Raw genomic sequence first — 21,858 nt, forward strand, 5'->3', positions numbered from 1 at the left:
GGGGTAGCTGTGGGGTTTGCTGGCCGGGGCGGGGAGCATACAGGCTCGGTGACTGGTTTGGTGCCGTAGGGTGGGCTAGAACTGTCCCAGTCTCTCAGCCGTGCCCCTCCTGCCCTGGGAATGGGGCTGCCCCCAGCGGATGGTGTGGGGGTAACACCACGCTCTGGGGGCAGGTACGTGGCAGGGAGGCACAGGGATGGGGGGGAAGGGCTGTTACCTGCCCCCAATTCACACCCTCACAGCCCCCCCCCCAGTAGAGGCTCTGCTCTTCCCCTGCTGTGGGTCTGCGACTGTCCCCCATGGCCCTGGCAGAGCAGGCTGGACAGGCAGGCTCAGGGGTCAGGGGGGGCCCGTAGCTCTGTGGTGCCAAGGTGCAGGGCCAAGGCCTGGCGGGCCCCAGGTTAGTGCAGCAGGGGGCGCTCTCCCCTGGCAGGCAGGGCCAGGGTGCCACTAGGGGACGCCCCTGGGGTGTGGAGCAGGGTTGCATTGTGGGGCAGGGACAGAGAACTGTGGGGTGAACAGGCTGCATGGCCCTCCCAGCCCCAGCTGCCCCGGCCTTGCCCTCACGCCTGGCCCGGCTGCCCCGGCGGGATCCCCACGGCACTAAGCCCAGCCCCATGTTCCGGCAGTGCCACGGCTGGGCCCGCCCCCTCAGCCTGCAGATACGCCCCCCGGCCCCCCTGCGGTTGGGCCCGCCCCCTCAGCCTGCAGCTACCCCCCCCGGCCCCCCTGCGGTTGGGCCCGCCCCCTCAGCCTGCAGCTACCCCCCCCGGCCCCCCTGCGGTTGGGCCCGCCCCCTCAGCCTGCAGCTACCCCCCCGGCCCCCCTGCGGTTGGGCCCGCCCCCTCAGCCTGCAGCTACCCCCCCCCGGCCCCCTCCCCCGCCGGGCCGGCCCCCTCCCGGCCGGGCCCGCCCCCTCAGCCTGCAGCTACCCCCCCCCCCGCCCCCCTGCGGCTGGGCCCGCCCCCTCAGCCTGCAGCTACCCCCCGGCCCCCCTGCAGTTGGGCCCGCCCCCTCAGCCTGCAGCTACCCCCCCCGGCCCCCCTGCCGGCCGGGCCCCGCCCCCTCAGCCTGCAGCTACCCCCCCGGCCCCCCTGCGGTTGGGCCCGCCCCCTCAGCCTGCAGCTACCCCCCCCGCCCCCTCCCGGCCGGGCCTGCCCCCTCAGCCTGCAGCTACCCCCCCCAGCCCCCCTGCGGCTGGGCCCGCCCCCTCAGCCTGCAGCTACCCCCCCCGGCCCTCCTGCGGCTGGGGCAGCCCCCTCAGCCTGCAGCTACCCCCCCCGGCCCTCCTGCGGCTGGGCCCGCCCCCTCAGCCTGCAGCTACCCCCCCCGGCCCTCCTGCGGCTGGGGCAACCCCCCCAGACAGCGTGAGGAGCAGAGTTCGGGGGATTTAATAACTCAAGACAAACACCAACTTTGTACAAGGGGAGGCTGAGCAGCTGCTGGGAAAGGGCCCAGGAACCGGTGGGGGTCAAGGTGCAACCCAAGCGAGCTGCCCAAGGAGCCCCGGTGGGGCACGTGCCCTGCACCGGGCAGGCCTGCGCTGGCTCCGGCGCCGGGCGGGCTCCAGGGAAAGCTGGCACCACCACTGCTCAGGCTGCCGGAGCCCCAGCGCCCCATGGAGCAGCAGGTCGGGTCCCTCTGGGCCGCCCCGCCCCGCCCCACAGCCAGCCACAGCGCGGCCCGGGGGGCGGGGGCGAGGAAAGTGCTTGAGAAGGGCCCGGCGGCAGGCAGGGGCAGAGGTGGGAAAAGCCACAGAGCAGCCTCGCACCCGGGGCCCGGCGGCCTCAGTCCACTTCCTCCATGTTGCTGTAGGAGGGGGCGGGGCGCTCGGCGGAGCGATCCGGGAGCCCGGCGGCGGGGGGCGGGGGGCCTCCTTCTGGGGCGACGCTGGAGCTGAAGGCCCCGGGGTTCATGCCCTGCGAACAGAACAAGGGATCAGCGGGGGCAGCGCTCAGGTCCTGGCGCCAGCTGCGCTCTCCCCACCCGGCCCCTACCACCGGGAGCAAGGCTCCGGCCCCTCCTCGGCAGCCGTGGCCAAGGGAGCACTTGCGGCGCGGAGGGCAGGCCGGGCAGCGCGCCGGAGGGCAGGCCGGGCAGCGCGCCGGAGGGCAGGCCGGGCAGCGCACCGGAGGGCAGGCCGGGCAGCGCACCGGAGGGCAGGCCGGGCAGCGCGCCGGAGGGCAGGCCGGGCCGCAGCCTTGCCCAGCGGGGCGGCTGAAGCACAAGCTGGCAGCACCCACCTGTCCCTTCGCTCCCGCCCCGGAGAAGAGCCCTCGCCACTGCAGGGCAGCCTGGCCACCGCTCGACTCCCTGCACGGGCTGCTGTGGGCAGGAGGGGGGCTACAGGGCCCCAGCCCCGCCGGCGGGCGCCCCAGGGCTCCGTGCCCCCTGGCCCCAGCTGTGCTGGCAGGCACCCCAAAGCCACAGCCCCACGCCTTAAGGTCCATGGCCCCGCCGGCGGGCGCCCCAGGGCTCCATGCCCTAAGGCCACAGCCCTGCTGGCAGGTGCCCCAGGGCCCCAGCCCCATAGGCGGGCACCCCGGGGCCCAGCCCACTCCTGGCAGCTCTGGTGGGGTTACCACCCGCTGCTGCAGACAGACCCCTTAGAATCATAGGACTGGAAGGGATCTCGAGAGGTCATCGAGTCCAGCCCCCCGCCCTCAAGGCAGGACCAAGCTCCGTCTACACCATCCCTGACAGATGTCTATCTAACCTGTTCTTAAATATCTCCAGAGAGGGAGATTCCACCGCCTCCCTTGGCAATTTATTCCAATATTTATTCCCCTTCTCTCAAGGGGACCACAGGACCCCAGGCCCAGCAGTGCAGGGCCCCAGCCAGTGGATGGGCTGGTGGCAATGGGGCATGTGGAGTATTCCAGGGGGCACAGAAAGGGGGCGAACCCAGAGCGAAGCATGGCGGATAGTGGGCAGCCCCAGGAGAAAGGACCAAAGCCTCAGTGCTGAAGCCAATTCTATGCAAATCAGCACGGAGGAAGAGTTCTAATCAGACAGCGACTGACCCTTGGAAGCGCTTGGACACGGGACTTGCCCGTCTCAGCGCCACACGCAAGGAAGGCGCCACATTAAACACCCGCCTGGCGCAGAGCGAAGGGAGCCCGCTACATAGTTCACAAACTGCGAGAGCCCCACACACCGCAGAGTGGAGAGGAAACGATGGCTAGAGACACTGATCCGGTAACAAATGGAAGCCGGGTGCTTGGGACGTAGCAAAGCGCTAAGAGGAGCGAAGGGCCGGAAGGAGACTGGCCAGCGGCGTGCAGGACCACGGGGGCTAGGAACGAAGGCAGCGGTCCGTTACTGGATGCAAGACGCAGGCAGAAGAGGGAGTGGCGTTTCTGGGCTGTTTGATGGAAAAGCCAGTTCCGAGGCCCGCCCTGGGGTGACCCCTTCTTCCCTTCCGCTTGTCTCTCTGGTCTGGATCCCCAAGTACCGCGGCTTAGCCGCTGAAGCCGTGGGGCCGAGTCTTCAGAGCATGAGCCACATTGGTGGTGGTCGCCCTCGTCGCTCAGCACGCTCCAGTGATGTTCATGGCTCTCGTTCCAGCACCCACGGCTCTTGTAGGCCGGCCCGCAAAGCCGCGTGAGGAAAGGGGACGCTGCCTCCACGCCGAGTCCCTCCCTTGCTTCTCGCAGGCCGACCAGCAGGCCGGAGGGCTTGCGCCCAGGGTGCCACAAGACACGGGCGAGGAGTGTTGCTCGGGGCGGTGCTGGGGAGCTGGAGGACCGCGCCGGGGAGGCCGACATGGGGCTCAGCTCATGCAGGACCGAGAGGGTCACGTCCGTCGTGCCACTCGCTGTGGGGCTGGAGAAATGCGCTGCCGGGCTGAGGGGCCACGCCCCACGTCCTAGCGGCCGGCTCTCGGCCCTGCACTCGGAACATGGCACGCAAGGGCCTGGGGGCAAGGGCATGGAAAGTCTGCCGAGGGCAGCTGAGCGCAGGGCAGGGACACAGCGGGCCCCACCCCCTTCACCTCCCTGCCGCGCGCACCCCAGGGCCTGGCTCAGGAACTCTGGCAGCAGCGGGTGGCCCGAAGGCCCCGGTGCGCCAGGGCCACAGGAGAGGGCACTCGCGAGCCAGGGCGGGCAGGCACCCTCCCTGGGCTGTGCCAAGGCCGAGCAGCGGAGCCAGGACACCCACCCTGGGCCTGCTGGGGGCACCTGCAGCGAGCGTGGGAGGCCGATGCCCCTAGCTGCCCCTCGGAAGGCCAGGAACGAGGCTCAGTGCTGGCCGGCACCTCAGAGCGGGGTTCCCTGGCCGACGCCAGGCGAGGGGCACTGCGCTGTCTGGGCGGGCGCGCCGAGGCCCTGGGCAGGGGCCCGCAGCACAGAGCGGCAGGCAGCTGAGAGCCAAGCACATGGCCCTGCCCAGGCCCGAGCCTGCCACGCGCACGGAGCCCCCACACTCTGCAGCGCAGGCCTCCGAGGGGCTCTCCTGCCGGCACCAGGCTGCTTGCCCAGACGGGCCTTTGCCAGAGTCCGTTAGCCCAGCGGCCCCCAGCAGAGCCGCGGGCTGGGCAGCAGCAGGGGGAGCGGAGATGGGCAAGAGGCTTCCAGGCACAGAGAAAGGAGAGAGGCCGGCGCAGCCTGGCTTTCCGGACAGCACCCAACAGGGGGCAGTGGCTGCTGGCCAGCTCCCCGGCTGCGTGGGGCGGAGGCCCTGCTCCCCACCATGGACTTGGCTGCACCGCGGCAGCCGCCGAGCCGTCCTGGGCCAGGCAGACCTGTCGTGCGCCCCGGCCAGAGGGCCAGGGACACAGCCCAGCCCAGCGCAGCGGGTGTCCTGTATGGAGCCGGGACCACACCAGGCCCCAGCGCGCACAGAGCCTGCCCCGCCCCGAGAGCCGGCGCTGCAGCCCAGCCCCGGAGCCACGCCCGGGGTCCCCGCCCCGAGAGCCGGCAGCGTGCGCTGCAGCCCGGCCACGGAGCCACGCCCGGGGTCCCGCCCCGTGAGCCGGCAGCGCGCGCTGCAGCCCGGCCACGGAGCCACGCCCGGGGTCCCCGCCCCGAGAGCCGGCAGCGTGCGCTGCAGCCCGGCCACGGAGCCACGCCCGGGGTCCCCGCCCCGAGAGCCGGCAGCATGCGCTGCAGCCCGGCCACGGAGCCACGCCCGGGGTCCCGCCCCGTGAGCCGGCAGCGCGCGCTGCAGCCCGGCCCCGGAGCCATGCCCAGGGTCTCCGCCCCGAGAGCGCTGCAGCCCGGCCACGGAGCCACACCCGGGGTCCCCGCCCTGAGAGCGCTGCAGCCCGGCCACAGAGCCACGCCCGGGGTCCCTGCCCCGAGAGCCAGCGGAGCGCGCTGCAGCCCGGCCACGGAGCCACGGCCGGGGTCCCCGCCCCGAGAGCCGGCGGAGCGCGCTGCAGCCTGGCCACGGAGCCACACCCGGGGTCCCTGCCCCGAGAGCGCTGCAGCCCGTCCATGGAGCCACGCCCGGGGTCCCCGCCCCGAGAGCCGGCGGAGTGCGCTGCAGCCCGTCCATGGAGCCACGCCCGGGGTCCCCGCCCTGAGAGCCGGCGGAGCGCGCTGCAGCCCGGCCATGGAGCCACGCCCGGGGTCCCCGCCCCGAGAGCCGGCGGAGCGCGCTGCAGCCCGGCCATGGAGCCACGCCCGGGGTCCCCGCCCCGAGAGCCGGCGGAGCGCGCTGCAGCCCGGCCACGGAGCCACAGCCGGGGTCCCCGCCCCGAGAGTCGGTGTAGCGCGCTGCAGCCCGGCTATGGGGCCACGCCCGGAGTCCCTACTCCGAGCGCTCCGCCGCGCGATCCCGCGGGGCAGGGCAGCAGCTGGGCAGTCCCGGAGGAATGTCTGTCTGTCCATGAGGCGAGCAGGCCTGGCAGTCGGGGCGGCAGGGCTCACCCGGCACCTACCTGGCGAGCTGTGCCGGTCCCCTCGCCAGGGCGGCTGCGCCCCTGCAGGGCTGTGCTAGCCCGGGCGCCCCAGCGCTATCTCCAGCGGCTCTGGGAGACCAGGGGGCAGAAGACGTTTAGGAGGAGCGCCACGAAGGCTGCCATGGTGCCCAGCACAACGTAGCGGAGGCAGCCTTGGCCAGGGAGCTGCCGGGCGGCCTGCCTTGCCGTCGGGCCGCGGGGCCTGCTGGGAGTCCTGGCACGCCTCCTGCGCGCCGCAGGCTCCTCTTCCGCCGCCACTGCCTGCCAGAGCAGAGAAGCCTGCGATGTGGAAACCTGCGTCAGCCTGTGGGAGCAGCCGCCCAGCAGCCCGCGGCCTGGCAGGACGGCGTCTCCCTGCGTCCGGCAGGGGCCAAGCGATCCAAGAACGGCGCAGCCAGACGACGGCCGCTGAGAGCCCAGACGCGCGGCTCCGTCCGACGACAGCCCAGTGCCGGAGGCTTGTTCCCAGGGAGACCAACGGAGCTCAGGCGTCCCGCTTGGGTTCGTGCGACGGGCGGCAGCAGTGACGCTCCCCTCCCGACGGCCCGTGCACAGCGCCGTCTGACCCGCGGCCGGCTCCTCTCCCTGGCGCTGCGGCGCGCCCCGAGCCGCTGCGAGCTGGGCAGGGGTGTGGCAGGTGCCGAGGCGTATCCGGGGCGAGGGCCGGCCCCACAGGGACAGCAGCGCACGGGCCGGGAAGGGAAGCCGGCTGCCAGCTCCTCCCCTGCCGGCCCTGCGGCTGCCACGGCCGAGCCCTCCCCGCAGCCGGGAGCCTGCTCAGCCTCCTGCTTGGCCCACCCCCGCTGGCTCAGGGCCCCTCCGCCCCACTGGCTGCCCCCAGGCCCTCTCACCTGGGCGGCGGGCTCAGCGCCGTCGGGCCGGTGCTCCGGGGGGCGGCCCTGCGGGGGCCTGTCCACGGGGGAGTCCCGCCGGCGGTAGAAGAGAACGTAGGCGTAGCGCGTCACCACCTGGCTCTCGTCCACCGTGGTCACCGTGCTGTCATCGAAGAGCCGCCAGCCTGCGTGCGGGAGGAGAGGGGTGAGCGGGCGCCGCGGGCCGGGCCGCACGGTGCCCCCCGAGCCGGCCGGGCCTCACCCACGTCGCTGCGCTGGCTGCTCCTGTCGCTGGGCAGCCGGGCGTAGGCCGTGTAGTGCCCGCCCACCATGCCGCCGTAGTGGTTGATCACCGCGTACAGGTCGTAGGTGGGCGGCTGCCGCTCCTCCTTGTGCCCGATGCAGAACTGGCGCAGGTCCAGGTTCCTGGCGGGACAGGCTGTGAGAGGCTGTCTCTGCCCCTTCCCCCCCCGGGCTGGGCTGCCTGCGTCTCCCCCTCCCGCTTCCCCCCCCCCCCGGGCTGGGCTGCCTGCGTCTCCCCCTCCCGCTTCCCCCCCCCCCTGCCTGGCTTCCCCCCCCCCCCCGGGCTGCCTGCGTCTCCCCCTCCCGCTTCCCCCCCCCCCCGGGCTGCCTGCGTCTCCCCCTCCCGCTTCCCCCCCCCGGGCTGGGCTGCCTGCCCCCCCCCCGCTTCCCCCCCCCCCCCGGGCTGCCTGCGTCTCCCCCTCCCGCTTCCCCCCCCCCCCCGGGCTGCCTGCGTCTCCCCCTCCCGCTTCCCCCCCCCCCCGGGCTGCCTGCGTCTCCCCCTCCCGCTTCCCCCCCCCCCCCGGGCTGCCTGCGTCTCCCCCTCCCGCCCCCCCCCGGGCTGGGCTGCCTGCCCCCCCCCCCCGGGCTGGGCTGCCTGCGTCTCCCCCTCCCGCTTCCCCCCCCTCCCCCCCCCCGGGCTGGGCTGCCTGCGTCTCCCCCTCCCTCCCCCCCCCCGGGCTGCCTGCGTCTCCCCCTCCCGCTTCCCCCCCCCCCCCCGGGCTGCCTGCGTCTCCCCCTCCCCCCCCCGCTGCCTGCCCCCCCCGGGCTGGGCTGCCTGCGTCTCCCCCTCCCGCTTCCCCCCCTCCCCCTTCCCGCTCCCCCCCCCCCCGGGCTGGGCTGCCTGCGTCTCCCCCTCCCGCTTCCCCCCCCAGGCTGCCTGCGTCTCCCCCTCCCCCTTCCCCCCCCCCCCGGGCTGCCTGCGTCTCCCCCTCCCGCTTCCCCCCCCGGGCTGCCTGCGTGTCTGCGTCTTCCCCCTTTCCCCCCCCCCGGGCTGCCTGCATCTCCCCCTCCCCCTTTCCCCCCCGGGCTGCCTGCGTCTCCCCCTCCCCTTTCCCCCCCGGGCTGCCTGCGTGTCTCCCCCTCCCCTTTCCCCCCCGGGCTGCCTGCGTCTCCCCCTCCCCCTCCCCCCCCCGGGCTTTCCCTCCCCCTTCCCCCCCCCCCGGGCTGCCTGCGTCTCCCCCTCCCCCTTTCCCCCCCCCCGGGCTGCCTGCGTCTCCCCCTCCCCCTTCCCCCCCCCGGGCTCCCATCTCCCCCTCCCCCTTCCCCCCCCCCGGGCTGCCTGCATCTCCCCCCCCCCTTCCCCTTGCCCCCCCTCCCCCTTTCCCCCCCCTGGGCTGCCTGCGTCTCCCCCTCCCCCTTTCCCTCCTGGGCTGCCTGCGTGTCTGCGTCTTCCCCCTTCCCCCCCCGGGCTGCCTGCGCGTGCTGTGTCCCCCCTCGATTCTACGGCTGGCGGAGTCTGCAGCCACAGGGCTGCAGGATTTGGGGGAACCCGACGCGCCGGTGCCCCCCTCCCCCTCACCGCACGGGGAAGTCCACCATGTCGTTGATCTTGTCGCGCCAGATGAAGCTGCGGAAGGAGAAGCGCTTCAGCTGGATGATGAGCACGTTGGGCAGGCGCCACAGGAGCAGCTGCTTGGAGGCCTCGCGGTGCTGCTGGCAGGTGGGGCAGTGCCTGGGGGAGGTGGCCGGTTAGGGGGCTGCACAGCCCCACCCGCCTCCCCACGGGCCCAGGCCCCCGGCCAGCGGGCGCTCACCAGGCCTCCTCGGGCGCCAGCACTTCGGGCTTGGTGAAGAGGTTGAGGCACTGGCCCAGCGTGAAGTGGCCGGCCCTGGCGGCCTCGCTGGCCGAGCCCGGGTCCTCCACGCACTCCAGCTCCTTGGACTCCACCAGCACAAACTCCTTCAGCCGCTCGTTGTTCTTCCACACCAGGGCCAGGGCGCAGTCGTCCGCCAGCTCCAGAGGGGCCTCGCCTGCAACGGGGCGTGGGCTCGTGGCTGGCACCCAGGCACCGGGCAGGCCCCGCCCCACCCCAGGCCAGCTCGGCGGGACAACGCGCCCGGGCACCTGGCCAAGCAGAGGCGAGGGCCCGGAGACATGGTGCGGGGCCGCGCTGTGCTCCCACTGCGGGCGGGCGCTCCGCAGGGCCCCTGGCCGGCTGAGGGCTCGGAGGGGAGCAGTCCCAGGAGGCAGGGGGCCCGTGGCTTAGCCCCCAAGGGCTGTCGCACTGCGGGGAGCCCTGGGGCCGCCCAAGGACATGGGGAGCCCTGTGAGTCCGGGACACCCCCCTTACCTGCTCCCAGCCCAGGGCTCAGGCAGAAGCCCCGCCCCCTCACCTCCAAACCCAGCCAGTGGCCCCAGGCTCCCTTCCCCTCTGGCTGCTGGCCAGGACCCGCCGTGCCGTAGTGGGGGCCTGCTCTGGACCCGGGGCCCCCTGCGCTGGGGGGGCGACTCCCGCGGACTCACCCTCATCCCTCCGCCCAGCCTGGGCAGGTACCAAGCCTCTTCCCGGGGGAGAGGCAAAGGGAGGGAGGTGGGGACCACCTGGCTGGGGGCAGGGCACCATGAAGGGCACAGCCCAAGCTGAGAGTCTAGGGGGCGGTGGACCCCCAACCCAAGGGGTCTGAGGCTGCCTGGCCCGTCTGTGCTGGGCTGCGTCCTGGAGAAGCAATAAACTCCCTGTTCTACGGGCTGGGGGAGTCTGTTAGTGCCACTCCGGGGGAGCAGGAGGCGGGGGACCCCGACGCGCCCCCCCCGGCGATAACCCCCCGTTCTACCGGCCCCAGGACCGGGGACCCCGACGCGCCCCCCCAGCGATAACCCCCCGTTCTACCGGCCCCAGGACCGGGGACCCCGACGCGCCCCCCCGGCGATAACCCCCCGTTCTACCGGCCCCAGGACCGGGGACCCCGACGCGCCCCCGGCGATAACCCCCCGTTCTACCGGCCGCAGGACCGGGGACCCCGACGCGCCCCCCCGGCGATAACCCCCGTTTTACCGGCCCCAGGACCGGGGACCCCGACGCGCCCCCCGGCGATAACCCCCCGTTCTACCGGCCCCAGGACCGGGGACCCCGACGCGCCCCCCCGGCGATAACCCCCCGTTCTACCGGCCCCAGGACCGGGGACCCCGACGCGCCCCCCCGGCGATAACCCCCCGTTCTACCGGCCCCAGGACCGGGGACCCCGACGCACCCCCACAGCGATAACCCCCCGTTCTACCGGCCGCAGGACCGGGGACCCCGACGCGCCCCCCCGGCGATAACCCCCCGTTCTACCGGCCCCAGGACCGGGGACCCCGACGCGCCCCCCGGCGATAACCCCCCGTTCTACCGGCCCCAGGACCGGGACCCCGACGCGCCCCCCCGGCGATAACCCCCCGTTCTACCGGCCCCAGGACCGGGGACCCCGACGCGCCCCCCCGCGATAACCCCCCGTTCTACCGGCCCCAGGACCGGGGACCCCGACGCGCCCCCCCCGGCGATAACCCCCCGTTCTACCGGCCCCAGGACCGGGGACCCCGACGCGCCCCCCGCGATACCCCCGTTCTACCGGCCCCAGGACCGGGGACCCCGACGCGCCCCCCCGGCGATAACCCCCCGTTCTACCGGCCCCAGGACCGGGGACCCCGACGCGCCCCCCCGGCGATAACCCCCCGTTCTACCGGCCCCAGGACCGGGGACCCCGACGCGCCCCCACAGCGATAACCCCCCGTTCTACCGGCCCCAGGACCGGGGACCCCGACGCGCCCCCACAGCGATAACCCCCCGTTCTACCGGCCCCAGGACCGGGGACCCCGACGCGCCCCCACGGCGATAATCCCCCGTTCTACCGGCCCCAGGACCGGGGACCCCGACGCGCCCCCCCCGGCGATAACCCCCCGTTCTACCGGCCCCAGGACCGGGGACCCCGACGCGCCCCCCCGGCGATAACCCCCCGTTCTACCGGCCCCAGGACCGGGGACCCCGACGCACCCCCACAGCGATAACCCCCCGTTCTACCGGCCCCAGGACCGGGGACCCCGACGCGCCCCCCCGGCGATAACCCCCCGTTCTACCGGCCGCAGGACCGGGGACCCCGACGCGCCCCCCCGGCGATAACCCCCCGTTCTACCGGCCCCAGGACCGGGGACCCCGACGCGCCCCCCCGGCGATAACCCCCCGTTCTACCGGCCCCAGGACCGGGGACCCCGACGCGCCCCCACGGCGATAACCCCCCGTTCTACCGGCCCCAGGACCGGGGACCCCGACGCGCCCCCACGGCGATAACCCCCCGTTCTACCGGCCCCAGGACCGGGGACCCCGACGCGCCCCCCCGGCGATAACCCCCCGTTCTACCGGCCCCAGGACCGGGGACCCCGACGCGCCCCCCCGGCGATAACCCCCCGTTCTACCGGCCCCAGGACCGGGGACCCCGACGCGCCCCCACGGCGATAACCCCCCGTTCTACCGGCCCCAGGACCGGGGACCCCGACGCGCCCCCACGGCGATAACCCCCCGTTCTACCGGCCCCAGGACCGGGGACCCCGACGCGCCCCCACGGCGATAACCCCCCGTTCTACCGGCCCCAGGACCGGGGACCCCGACGCGCCCCCACGGCGATAATCCCCCGTTCTACCGGCCCCAGGACCGGGGACCCCGACGCGCCCCCCCGGCGATAACCCCCCGTTCTACCGGCCGCAGGACCGGGGACCCCGACGCGCCCCCACGGCGATAACCCCCCGTTCTACCGGCCGCGGGACCGGGGACCCCGACGCGCCCCCACAGCGATAACCCCCCGTTCTACCGGCCCCAGGACCGGGGACCCCGACGCGCCCCCACGGCGATAACCCCCCGTTCTACCGGCCGCAGGACCGGGGACCCCGACGCGCCCCCACGGCGATAACCCCCGTTCTACCGGCCCCAGGACCAGGGACCCCGACGCGCCGGCACAGCGATAACCCCCCGTTCTACCGGCCGCAGGACCGGGGACCCCGACGCGCCCCCACAGCGATAACCCCCCGTTCTACCGGCCCCAGGACCGGGGACCCCAACGCGCCCCCCCGGCCGCACCCCGGGGCCCCCGACGCGCCCCCACGGCGATAACCCCCCGTTCTACCGGCCCCGGGACCGGGGACCCCGACGCGCCCCCACGGCGATAACCCCCCGTTCTACCGGCCCCGGGACCGGGGACCCCGACGCGCCCCCACGGCGATAACCCCCCGTTCTACCGGCCCCAGGACCGGGGACCCCGACGCGCCCCCACAGCGATAACCCCCCGTTCTACCGGCCGCAGGACCGGGGACCCCGACGCGCCCCCACGGCGATAACCCCCCGTTCTACCGGCCCCGGGACCGGGGACCCCGACGCGCCCCCCCGGCGATAACCCCCCGTTCTACCGGCCCCGGGACCGGGGACCCCGACGCGCCCCCCCGGCGATAACCCCCCGTTCTACCGGCCCCAGGACCGGGGACCCCGACGCGCCCCCACAGCGATAACCCCCCGTTCTACCGGCCCCAGGACCGGGGACCCCGACGCGCCCCCACGGCGATAACCCCCCGTTCTACCGGCCCCGGGACCGGGGACCCCGACGCGCCCCCACGGCGATAACCCCCCGTTCTACCGGCCCCGGGACCGGGGACCCCGACGCGCCCCCACAGCGATAACCCCCCGTTCTACCGGCCCCAGGACCGGGGGCCCCCCACTCCCTGCCCTGCACAGGACCCAGGCCTCTCTGCAGAGCTGCGGCAGGCGTGCGCCAGCCGGGAGAAGAGCCCAGGAGCGTGGCCGGCCAGCTCCGTGCTTCCTCCCCGGGGCCCGGCCTCACCTTTCTCCTCCAGCCTGTGCTCCCGGCTGGCGCTGTCGATCCGGTTGATGTAGAACTGGGTGGCGTGGGCGCTGGGCGTGCCGGGCGGGTGCTGGTACCCGGGGATGGCAGCTGGGGACAGGAAAGGGGGCCGCTCAGGGCCGGGCGGAGGGAGCCGTCCATGGGACCCACGTGCTGCCGGCCCCAGGGCACAGCGCCGCAGGGCATGGGCCGAGCCCCGGGCTGCTGTGCCCGCACGGCCAGGGGCGCTGCTGGCAGCACCATCCGGCTGCCTGGGGAGCTGGGGCAGCCCCAGGGCTCCTACCTTCGGGCTTGAGGGCTCGCTCGCAGGACGGCTCCTTCTCCCAGCAGCCCTCCCGCTGCGCCTCCTGGGGGTGCTCCAGGCAGCCCGAGTCCGAGCTCAGCCCAGAACTCCTGGGCACAAGCACCTTGGTCCTCACAGCACTGGAGCCCCCCAGTGCGGGGGCGGGCTGCTGGGCAGGGGCCCTGTCCCCATCCCCCACCTCGGACGCAGACGCAGCCGCTGCACAACTGCTCTTGGCAGGCAGGTCCGGCTTCTCCGGGGGCAAGGGCGGCAGGCCCAGCTGGACCGGCGGCTGGAACACGCTGACCGAGAACCTGCCGGGGGACGAGGGGTCAGCTGGCTCCGGTGGGGGGGGGCAGCCCTTCCCGCTGAGCCGCGATGGAAACGGTCTGTGGCCGAGAGCAGCCCTGGGCCTCGCCCGCAGGAGGGATACGCGGTGCCCGGCTCACCCCCCGGCCCTGCCGCCTGGGCGCTGGCTCCCCGGGCCCACAGACACCCCAGGAGGGCTACGCGGTGCCCGGCTCACCCCCCGGCCCTGCCGCCTGGGCGCTGGCTCCCCGGGCCCACAGACACCCCAGGAGGGCTACGCGGTGCCCGGCTCACCCCCCGGCCCTGCCGCCTGGGCGCTGGCTCCCCGGGCCCACAGACACCCCAGGAGGGCTACGCGGTGCCCGGCTCACCCCCCGGCCCTGCCGCCTGGGCGCTGGCTCCCCGGGCCCACAGACACCCCAGGAGGGCTACGCGGTGCCTGGCTCACCCCCCGGCCCTGCCACCTGGGCGCTGGCTCCCCGGGCCCACAGACACCCCAGGAGGGCTACGCGGTGCCCGGCTCACCCCCCGGCCCTGCCGCCTGGGCGCTGGCTCCCTGGGCCCACAGACACCCCAGGAGGGCTACGCGGTGCCCGGCTCACCCCTCGGCCCTGCCGCCTGGGCGCTGGCTCCCCGGGCCCACAGACACCCCAGGAGGGCTACGCGGTGCCCGGCTCACCCCTCGGCCCTGCCGCCTGGGCGCTGGCTCCCCCGGCCCACAGACACCCCAGGAGGGCTACGCGGTGCCCGGCTCACCCCTCGGCCCTGCCGCCTGGGCGCTGGCTCCCCGGGCCCACAGACACCCCAGGAGGGCTACGCGGTGCCCGGCTCACCCCCCGGCCCTGCCGCCTGGGCGCTGGCTCCCCAGGCCCACAGACACCCCAGGAGGGCTACGCGGTGCCCGGCTCACCCCCCGGCCCTGCCGCCTGGGCGCTGGCTCCCTGGGCCCACAGACACCCCAGGAGGGCTACGCGGTGCCCGGCTCACCCCCCGGCCCTGCCGCCTGGGCGCTGGCTCCCTGGGCCCACAGACACCCCAGGAGGGCTACGCGGTGCCCGGCTCACCCCCCGGCCCTGCCGCCTGGGCGCTGGCTCCCCGGGCCCACAGACACCCCAGGAGGGCTACGCGGTGCCCGGCTCACCCCCCGGCCCTGCCGCCTGGGCGCTGGCTCCCCGGGCCCACAGACACCCCAGGAGGGCTACGCGGTGCCCGGCTCACCCCTCGGCCCTGCCCCCTGGGCGCTGGCTCCCCCGGCCCACAGACACCCCAGGAGGGCTACGCGGTGCCCGGCTCACCCCTCGGCCCTGCCGCCTGGGCGCTGGCTCCCCGGGCCCACAGACACCCCAGGAGGGCTACGCGGTGCCCGGCTCACCCCCCGGCCCTGCCGCCTGGGCGCTGGCTCCCCGGGCCCACAGACACCCCAGGAGGGCTACGCGGTGCCCGGCTCACCCCCCGGCCCTGCCGCCTGGGCGCTGGCTCCCCGGGCCCACAGACACCCCAGGAGGGCTACGCGGTGCCCGGCTCACCCCCCGGCCCTGCCGCCTGGGCGCTGGCTCCCCGGGCCCACAGACACCCCAGGAGGGCTACGCGGTGCCCGGCTCACCCCCCGGCCCTGCCGCCTGGGCGCTGGCTCCCCGGGCCCACAGACACCCCAGGAGGGCTACGCGGTGCCCGGCTGAGCCCTCGGCCCTGCCGCCTGGGCGCTGGCTCCCCGGGCCCACAGACACCCCAGGAGGGCTACGCGGTGCCCGGCTCACCCCCCGGCCCTGCCGCCTGGGCGCTGGCTCCCCGGGCCCACAGACACCCCAGGAGGGCTACGCGGTGCCCGGCTCACCCCCCGGCCCTGCCGCCTGGGCGCTGGCTCCCCGGGCCCACAGACACCCCAGGAGGGCTACGCGGTGCCCGGCTCACCCCCCGGCCCTGCCGCCTGGGCGCTGGCTCCCCGGGCCCACAGACACCCCAGGAGGGCTACGCGGTGCCCGGCTGAGCCCTCGGCCCTGCCGCCTGGGCGCTGGCTCCCCGGGCCCACAGACACCCCAGGAGGGCTACGCGGTGCCCGGCTCACCCCTCGGCCCTGCCGCCTGGGCGCTGGCTCCCCGGGCCCACAGACACCCCAGGAGGGCTACGCGGTGCCCGGCTCACCCCCCGGCCCTGCCGCCTGGGCGCTGGCTCCCCGGGCCCACAGACACCCCAGGAGGGCTACGCGGTGCCCGGCTCACCCCTCGGCCCTGCCGCCTGGGCGCTGGCTCCCCGGGCCCACAGACACCCCAGGAGGGCTACGCGGTGCCCGGCTCACCCCTCGGCCCTGCCGCCTGGGCGCTGGCTCCCTGGGCCCACAGACACCCCAGGAGGGCTACGCGGTGCCCGGCTCACCCCTCGGCCCTGCCGCCTGGGCGCTGGCTCCCCGGGCCCACAGACACCCCAGGAGGGCTACGCGGTGCCTGGCTGAGCCCTCGGCCCTGCCGCCTGGGCGCTGGCTCCCTGGGCCCACAGACACCCCAGGAGGGCTACGCGGTGCCCGGCTCACCCCCCGGCCCTGCCGCCTGGGCGCTGGCTCCCTGGGCCCACAGACACCCCAGGAGGGCTACGCGGTGCCCGGCTCACCCCCCGGCCCTGCCGCCTGGGCGCTGGCTCCCCGGGCCCACAGACACCCCAGGAGGGCTACGCGGTGCCCGGCTCACCCCCCGGCCCTGCCGCCTGGGCGCTGGCTCCCCGGGCCCACAGACACCCCAGGAGGGCTACGCGGTGCCCGGCTCACCCCTCGGCCCTGCCGCCTGGGCGCTGGCTCCCCGGGCCCACAGACACCCCAGGAGGGCTACGCGGTGCCCGGCTCACCCCTCGGCCCTGCCGCCTGGGCGCTGGCTCCCTGGGCCCACAGACACCCCAGGAGGGCTACGCGGTGCCCGGCTCACCCCTCGGCCCTGCCGCCTGGGCGCTGGCTCCCCGGGCCCACAGACACCCCAGGAGGGCTACGCGGTGCCCGGCTCACCCCCCGGCCCTGCCGCCTGGGCGCTGGCTCCCTGGGCCCACAGACACCCCAGGAGGGCTACGCGGTGCCCGGCTCACCCCTCGGCCCTGCCGCCTGGGCGCTGGCTCCCCGGGCCCACAGACACCCCAGGAGGGCTACGCGGTGCCCGGCTCACCCCTCGGCCCTGCCGCCTGGGCGCTGGCTCCCCGGGCCCACAGACACCCCAGGAGGGCTACGCGGTGCCCGGCTGAGCCCTCGGCCCTGCCCCCTGGGCGCTGGCTCCCCGGGCCCACAGACACCCCAGGAGGGCTACGCGGTGCCCGGCTCACCCCTCGGCCCTGGGGAGGCGGCTGGGAACCGACCCGCAGGCCCCCAGGGCCGGTGCCCCCAGGGCGCGGCCAGGCCCCTGGCTCGTGGGGCGGGAGTGCGGCTGTCAGGCGGGCAGCAGAACGCCGGGTGCCCTCCGCGTGGCAAGGGCAGAACAGGCTTTGCCTTCCCGCCTGCTCCTGACCCGACGCCCTTGGCCCAGGCCGGGGGCTGGGAAGGGTTTGGGACCCCTCCTGCCATGGGCCGTGCTCCAGGGACTGGCCAGTTGGTCCCAGCTGGGCTCAGAGCCTGCGGCAGGGACCTGGGGATTGAGGGAGTCAAGTGCTGCCTCAGCCTCGCCCCCTCCTGCGCCAACAACCCGCCCTGGGAGCGCGAACACCCCGACCCGGCCAGCGCCGTGCTGGGACCCGAGTGACAGGCTGCCCTGGCCCGGGGCTGCCCTCTGGGACTGGGGCATCCGGGGGGGTGGGGGGGTATAACCTCTCCCGTGTGAGGGGGAGCTGGGGGGCACAGGGAGCACTGGGGTGTCCGGGGGGAGGTGGGGGATGGGTTATAACCTCTCCCCTGTGTAAGGAGGGGCTGGGGGGCACAGGGAGCACTGGGGTGTCGAGGGGAGGTGGGGGATGGGTTATAACCTCTCCCCTGTGTAAGGAGGGGCTGGGGGGCACAGGGAGCACTGGGGTGTCTGAGGGGAGGTGGGGGATGGGTTATAACCTCTCCCCTGTGTGAGGGGGGCTGGAGGGGCACAGGGAACACTGGGGTGTTGAGGGGAGATGGGGGATGGGTTATAACCTCTCCCCTGTGTGAGGGGGCTGGGGGGCACAGGGAGCACTGGGGTGTCGAGTGGGGGATGGGTTATAACCTCTCCCCTGTGTGAGGGCGGTTGGGGGCACAGGGAGCACTGGGGTGTGTGAGGCGGTTTGCTGGGGGGTCCTTGCTGGCCAGGGCGGCAGGTGGGGCAGTTTGGTGCCCCAGAGGAGGGACGCCCCAGGCGTGGGGGTTGTGAGCAGGCCCCAGCGGTGCCCCAGACACGGGGAGTTAGCGGCCTGGCGGTGCGCGGAGCCTGGCGCCGGGGCCCTTACCTGGCGTAGCCCTCGAGGAGCTGGGCCAGGCGGGCGTAGGTGAGGCGGGACTCGGGCACACTGATGAGGAAGGGGAGGCCGATGTTCTCGGGGCGGCACAGGGCCTTGTGGTCGGGCCAGTGGGTTCGCTGACACATCCTGGAAGACAGCAGGGCTCAGCCCGGGCTCGGCACGGCCCCCAGCGCCACCCCCGCCCGCGGGCGCCCACTCACACGTTGCAGTAGCCCACGCGGTAGCACCTCGTGCAGCGCCGCAGCTTCTCCTCCTCCGACGGCTGCTGCTTCTGGCAGGCCGCGCACTTGCTGATGGGCACGCTGGGCACCTGGGGGCGCTGAGGGAGGGGTTAGCGGCGCTGTGCTGAGCCGCAGGGTGGGCCCTCGGAGAACGCGCGTCCCTGCAGCGCGCCCGGGGGCGGGAGGGCAGGTCCTGTGCTCCCTGCACGGCTGTGGCCCTGCAGTGGGCCTGGGCGAGGGGCGGCCGGAGGCCTGAGCCCCCCCAGGGAAGCCGGAGGCCTGAGCCCCCCCAGGGAAGCCGGAGGCCTGAGCCCCCCCAGGGAAGCCGGAGGCCTGAGCTCCCCCAGGGAAGCTGGGGGGAACTCACCTTGCTTCTCCCTGCAGGTGCCCTCGGAGGCCGCCCGGGAAGGCTGGCAACAGGGCGGCTGCTGCTTCAGCCCAGCCAGCCCCGCACAGGAGGCGCCTGCGAGGAGCAGCCCTCGGGGTCTGGGCACATGGGGCCTGACCCCGTTCGGAGGGCAGCTGGGCACTGGCCCCCCAGCGCTCGAGAGCCCGCGGGGCCCGCCTACCTGCTGGACCTGCAGCACCACCACCCGCTCCTTGGCCAGCTCCGGGGACAGCACCTCGAAGCAGAGCAGCAGGTCTGTGGGGGAGACCGTGTCCAGCGAGTGGGCCGGCAGGAACGTGCGGTGGAAGCGGCTCTTGATCACCTGGGGGGAGGCCGGGCCGTGAGGCCGTCTGCAGGCTGCCTGCCCCCCGCCCAGCCCAGCGCTCCGGCCAGGGTCCGCCGCCCGGCGCCGCCGCCGCCCCGCTCCCGCCTCCGCCGCCGCCCCGCTCCCGCCTCCGCCACCGCCCCACTCCCGCCTGCGCCGCTGCCCCGCTCCCGCCTCCGCCGCCGCCCCGCTCCCGCCTCCGCCGCTGCCCCGCTCCCGCCTCCGCCGCCGCCCCGCTCCCGCCTCCGCCACCGCCAGCCCGCAGGCACCAAGCAGGCTGCACTGACCTCTGCCAGCCGCAGGTTCTCCGGCTTCACCCGCACGCTGTGGGCCAGAGAGTCCAGCACCTCCGCGGCACTCGAGTTCTCCTTGCTGATGCTGACGAGGAACTGCCATGGGGAGAGCCCCCGCCGTCAGGCAGCCGCCCGGCCCCGCCCCCACTCCATCCCTGCCTCCCTGGGCCAGCCAGACGGCCCCAGCCCCACTCCCTCTCACCCCTGGGCAGCCCCACTCTCCTCCCTCCGGGCCGGCCAGGAGCCACGGCACCTCACGGAATGGTGGCTCCCAGAAAGGGCCCCCAGCCCAGCAGAACCGGGGCCCACGGAGCCACCCGGCGACCGGGCTTCTCTTACCTTGACGGGCTTCTTGTGCGGCTCCTTGGCGAAGTAATAGACAGTCAGCACCTTCTGCTTCTGCGGCAGGGGCACCGGCAGGTACAGGAAGGGGTCAAACGTGATCGACACCTGCAGGGCACGGAGCAGTCAGCCCGGAGCTCGCCCGCCGCGGCACGGCCCACCCCGGAGCTCGCCCGCCGCGGCACGGCCCACCCCGGAGCTCGCCCGCCGCGGCACGGCCCACCCCGGAGCTCGCCCGCCGCGGCACGGCCCACCCCGGAGCTCGCCCGCCGCGGCACGGCCCACCCCGGAGCTCGCCCGCCGCGGCACGGCCCACCCCGGAGCTCGCCCGCCGCGGCACGGCCCACCCCGGAGCTCGCCCGCCGCGGCACGGCCCACCCCGGAGCTCGCCCGCTGCAGCACGGCCCTACCTTGGCGCACACCGGGCACACCAGCTTGGACTTGTACTGGCCCTGGAAGAGGTCCACGATGAAGGAGTCGTTCCTCATCTTGTGCCGCTGCCAGGCCTCCTCTGCCACCACCTGCGGGAGGGGAGAGGGTGAGTGTCCGGCCCAGGGCAGAGCCGCCCCCCCGGACCCCCACAGGCACCTCGTCGGGCCGCCCGTCCGAGTCCACCGTCTCCGTGTAGGGCTTCTTCTGGATGCGGTTCAGGTCCTCGTGCAGCCCGTCCAGAAGGAAGGCCATGAACTCCTGGGCGTCGTGCTGGGCGTAGCCGGTGAACTGGCTGGCCTTGCTGGCCACAATCGCCTGCAGGCAGAACCGTCAGGCCCCTGGGTTGCCAGCGCCAGCTTTGTGCCCGGGCCGGCCCCAGGACACAGCACCCCTGCTAGCGCCCAGCCCAGGGGCCACCGACACCTCGGCCGAGCCCCCGGCATCGCCTGCCCCTCGGGTCCACGTCCCTCCCGCCCCCAGCCTGACTGCGGCGGGAGGTGGCAGCGGCCAGCACGGGGGGTGTGGTGTGGGGGGGGCTGTCTGCTCTGTGACCCGGGGCCCCTGCGCTGTGCGACTCCCACGTATCCCCCACGTGTGGATTAACCCAGAGCCCGGGGAGAGACAGAGGGAGGGAGGTGGACACCAACAGGAGGCTTCGGGGGAAGGGGCAGTTGCTGGCGGGAAACAGGAGGGCGTGAGCCAAAGCTGGGGGGCGCTGGACCCCCCACCCCAAGGGTCCGAGGCACCCTGGCCCTGGCCCCTGTAGCCACACACGCCCCGTTCTCACTGCTACAGGGTGCAGGGCCAGCTGCGACGGGCCACCGCCTGCGTCCGTCAGCTGCGTGTCTGAGCACCATTGGCCGAGGTTACTGCTCCCGGCCAATGGGAGCTGCGGGAAGCGACGTGGGCCGGATCACCACCTGAAGCCCGGCCAGCGGGTGCTGCGAGAGGCGGTACCCACCCCTCGCGCAGGGAAACACCCAGCCGGGCGGGCACGGTCCGGGGGCAGGTCCTAACCCCTCGGCCCTCGCCGGCGAGCCCCCGCCCCTACCGCCCTGGGAGCGCCCGCTAGCCGATTACCCCGCCCCCCGCCCCGCCCCTACCGCCCTGGGAGCGCCCGCTAGCCCATTACCCCGCCCCCCGCCCCGCCCCTACCGCCCTGGGAGCGCCCGCTAGCCCATTACCCCGCCCCCCGCCCCTACCGCCCTGGGAGCGCCCGCTAGCCCATTACCCCGCCCCGCCCCTACCGCCCTGGGAGCGCCCGCTAGCCGATTACCCCGCCCCCCGCCCCTACCGCCCTGGGAGCGCCCGCTAGCCCATTACCCCGCCCCCGCGCCCCTACCGCCCTGGGAGCGCCCGCTAGCCCATTACCCCGCCCCCCGCCCCTACCGCCCTGGGAGCGCCCGCTAGCCGATTACCCCGCCCCCCGCCCCTACCGCCCTGGGAGCGCCCGCTAGCCCATTACCCCGCCCCCCGCCCCGCCCCTACCGCCCTGGGAGCGCCCGCTAGCCCATTACCCCGCCCCCCGCCCCTACCGCCCTGGGAGCGCCCGCTAGCCGATTACCCCGCCCCCCGCCCCTACCGCCCTGGGAGCGCCCGCTAGCCGATTACCCCGCCCCCGCGCCCCTACCGCCCTGGGAGCGCCCGCTAGCCCATTACCCCGCCCCCCCGCCCCTACCGCCCTGGGAGCGCCCGCTAGCCCATTACCCCGCCCCCCGCCCCTACCGCCCTGGGAGCGCCCGCTAGCCGATTACCCCGCCCCACCCCTACCGCCCTGGGAGCGCCCGCTAGCCCATTACCCCGCCCCCCGCCCCTACCGCCCTGGGAGCGCCCGCTAGCCCATTACCCCGCCCCCCCGCCCCTACCGCCCTGGGAGCGCCCGCTAGCCCATTACCCCGCCCCCCGCCCCGCCCCTACCGCCCTGGGAGCGCCCGCTAGCCCATTACCCCGCCCCCCCGCCCCTACCGCCCTGGGAGCGCCCGCTAGCCGATTACCCCGCCCCCCGCCCCTAC

At 75.3% G+C, this 21,858-nt stretch overlaps 1 protein-coding gene across 6 annotated transcripts in view; it reads right to left on the minus strand.

Moving 5' to 3' along the window:
• Nucleotides 1-1,375: 1,375 nt before the first annotated feature.
• The window catches only part of USP19 (ubiquitin specific peptidase 19), a 50,320-nt gene continuing 29,837 nt past the window's right edge, over nt 1,376-21,858 (minus strand). For 3 of the 6 annotated variants that reach the window (XR_016350468.1, XR_016350469.1, XR_016350467.1), the window contains exons 13-27: nt 20,003-20,161; nt 19,825-19,935; nt 19,412-19,522; nt 19,067-19,168; nt 18,636-18,776; nt 18,046-18,164; nt 17,834-17,971; nt 13,148-13,461; nt 12,844-12,954; nt 8,796-9,012; nt 8,561-8,713; nt 7,001-7,164; nt 6,757-6,923; nt 5,885-6,184; nt 1,783-1,919 (exon numbers count right to left, since the gene is read on the minus strand). Coding sequence is in view for 2 of the 6 variants with exons in the window: in XM_089781296.1 (XP_089637422.1) it covers nt 1,788-1,919; nt 6,757-6,923; nt 7,001-7,164; nt 8,561-8,713; nt 8,796-9,012; nt 12,844-12,954; nt 13,148-13,461; nt 17,834-17,971; nt 18,046-18,164; nt 18,636-18,776; nt 19,067-19,168; nt 19,412-19,522; nt 19,825-19,935; nt 20,003-20,161 (2,139 nt within the window). In the remaining 4 variants the exon portion in view is untranslated. Of the gene's footprint in view, nt 1,920-5,884; nt 6,185-6,756; nt 6,924-7,000; nt 7,165-8,560; nt 8,714-8,795; nt 9,013-12,843; nt 12,955-13,147; nt 13,462-17,833; nt 17,972-18,045; nt 18,165-18,635; nt 18,777-19,066; nt 19,169-19,411; nt 19,523-19,824; nt 19,936-20,002; nt 20,162-21,858 lie in introns of those variants that run through there. The other 3 variants (XR_016350470.1, XM_089781296.1, XM_089781297.1) reach the window with 3 other exon arrangements.

The sequence above is a fragment of the Pelodiscus sinensis genome, chromosome 11 (genome assembly GCF_052426305.1).
Source record: "Pelodiscus sinensis isolate ZL-2025 chromosome 11, ASM5242630v1, whole genome shotgun sequence".
Classification (NCBI taxonomy): domain Eukaryota; kingdom Metazoa; phylum Chordata; order Testudines; family Trionychidae; genus Pelodiscus; species Pelodiscus sinensis.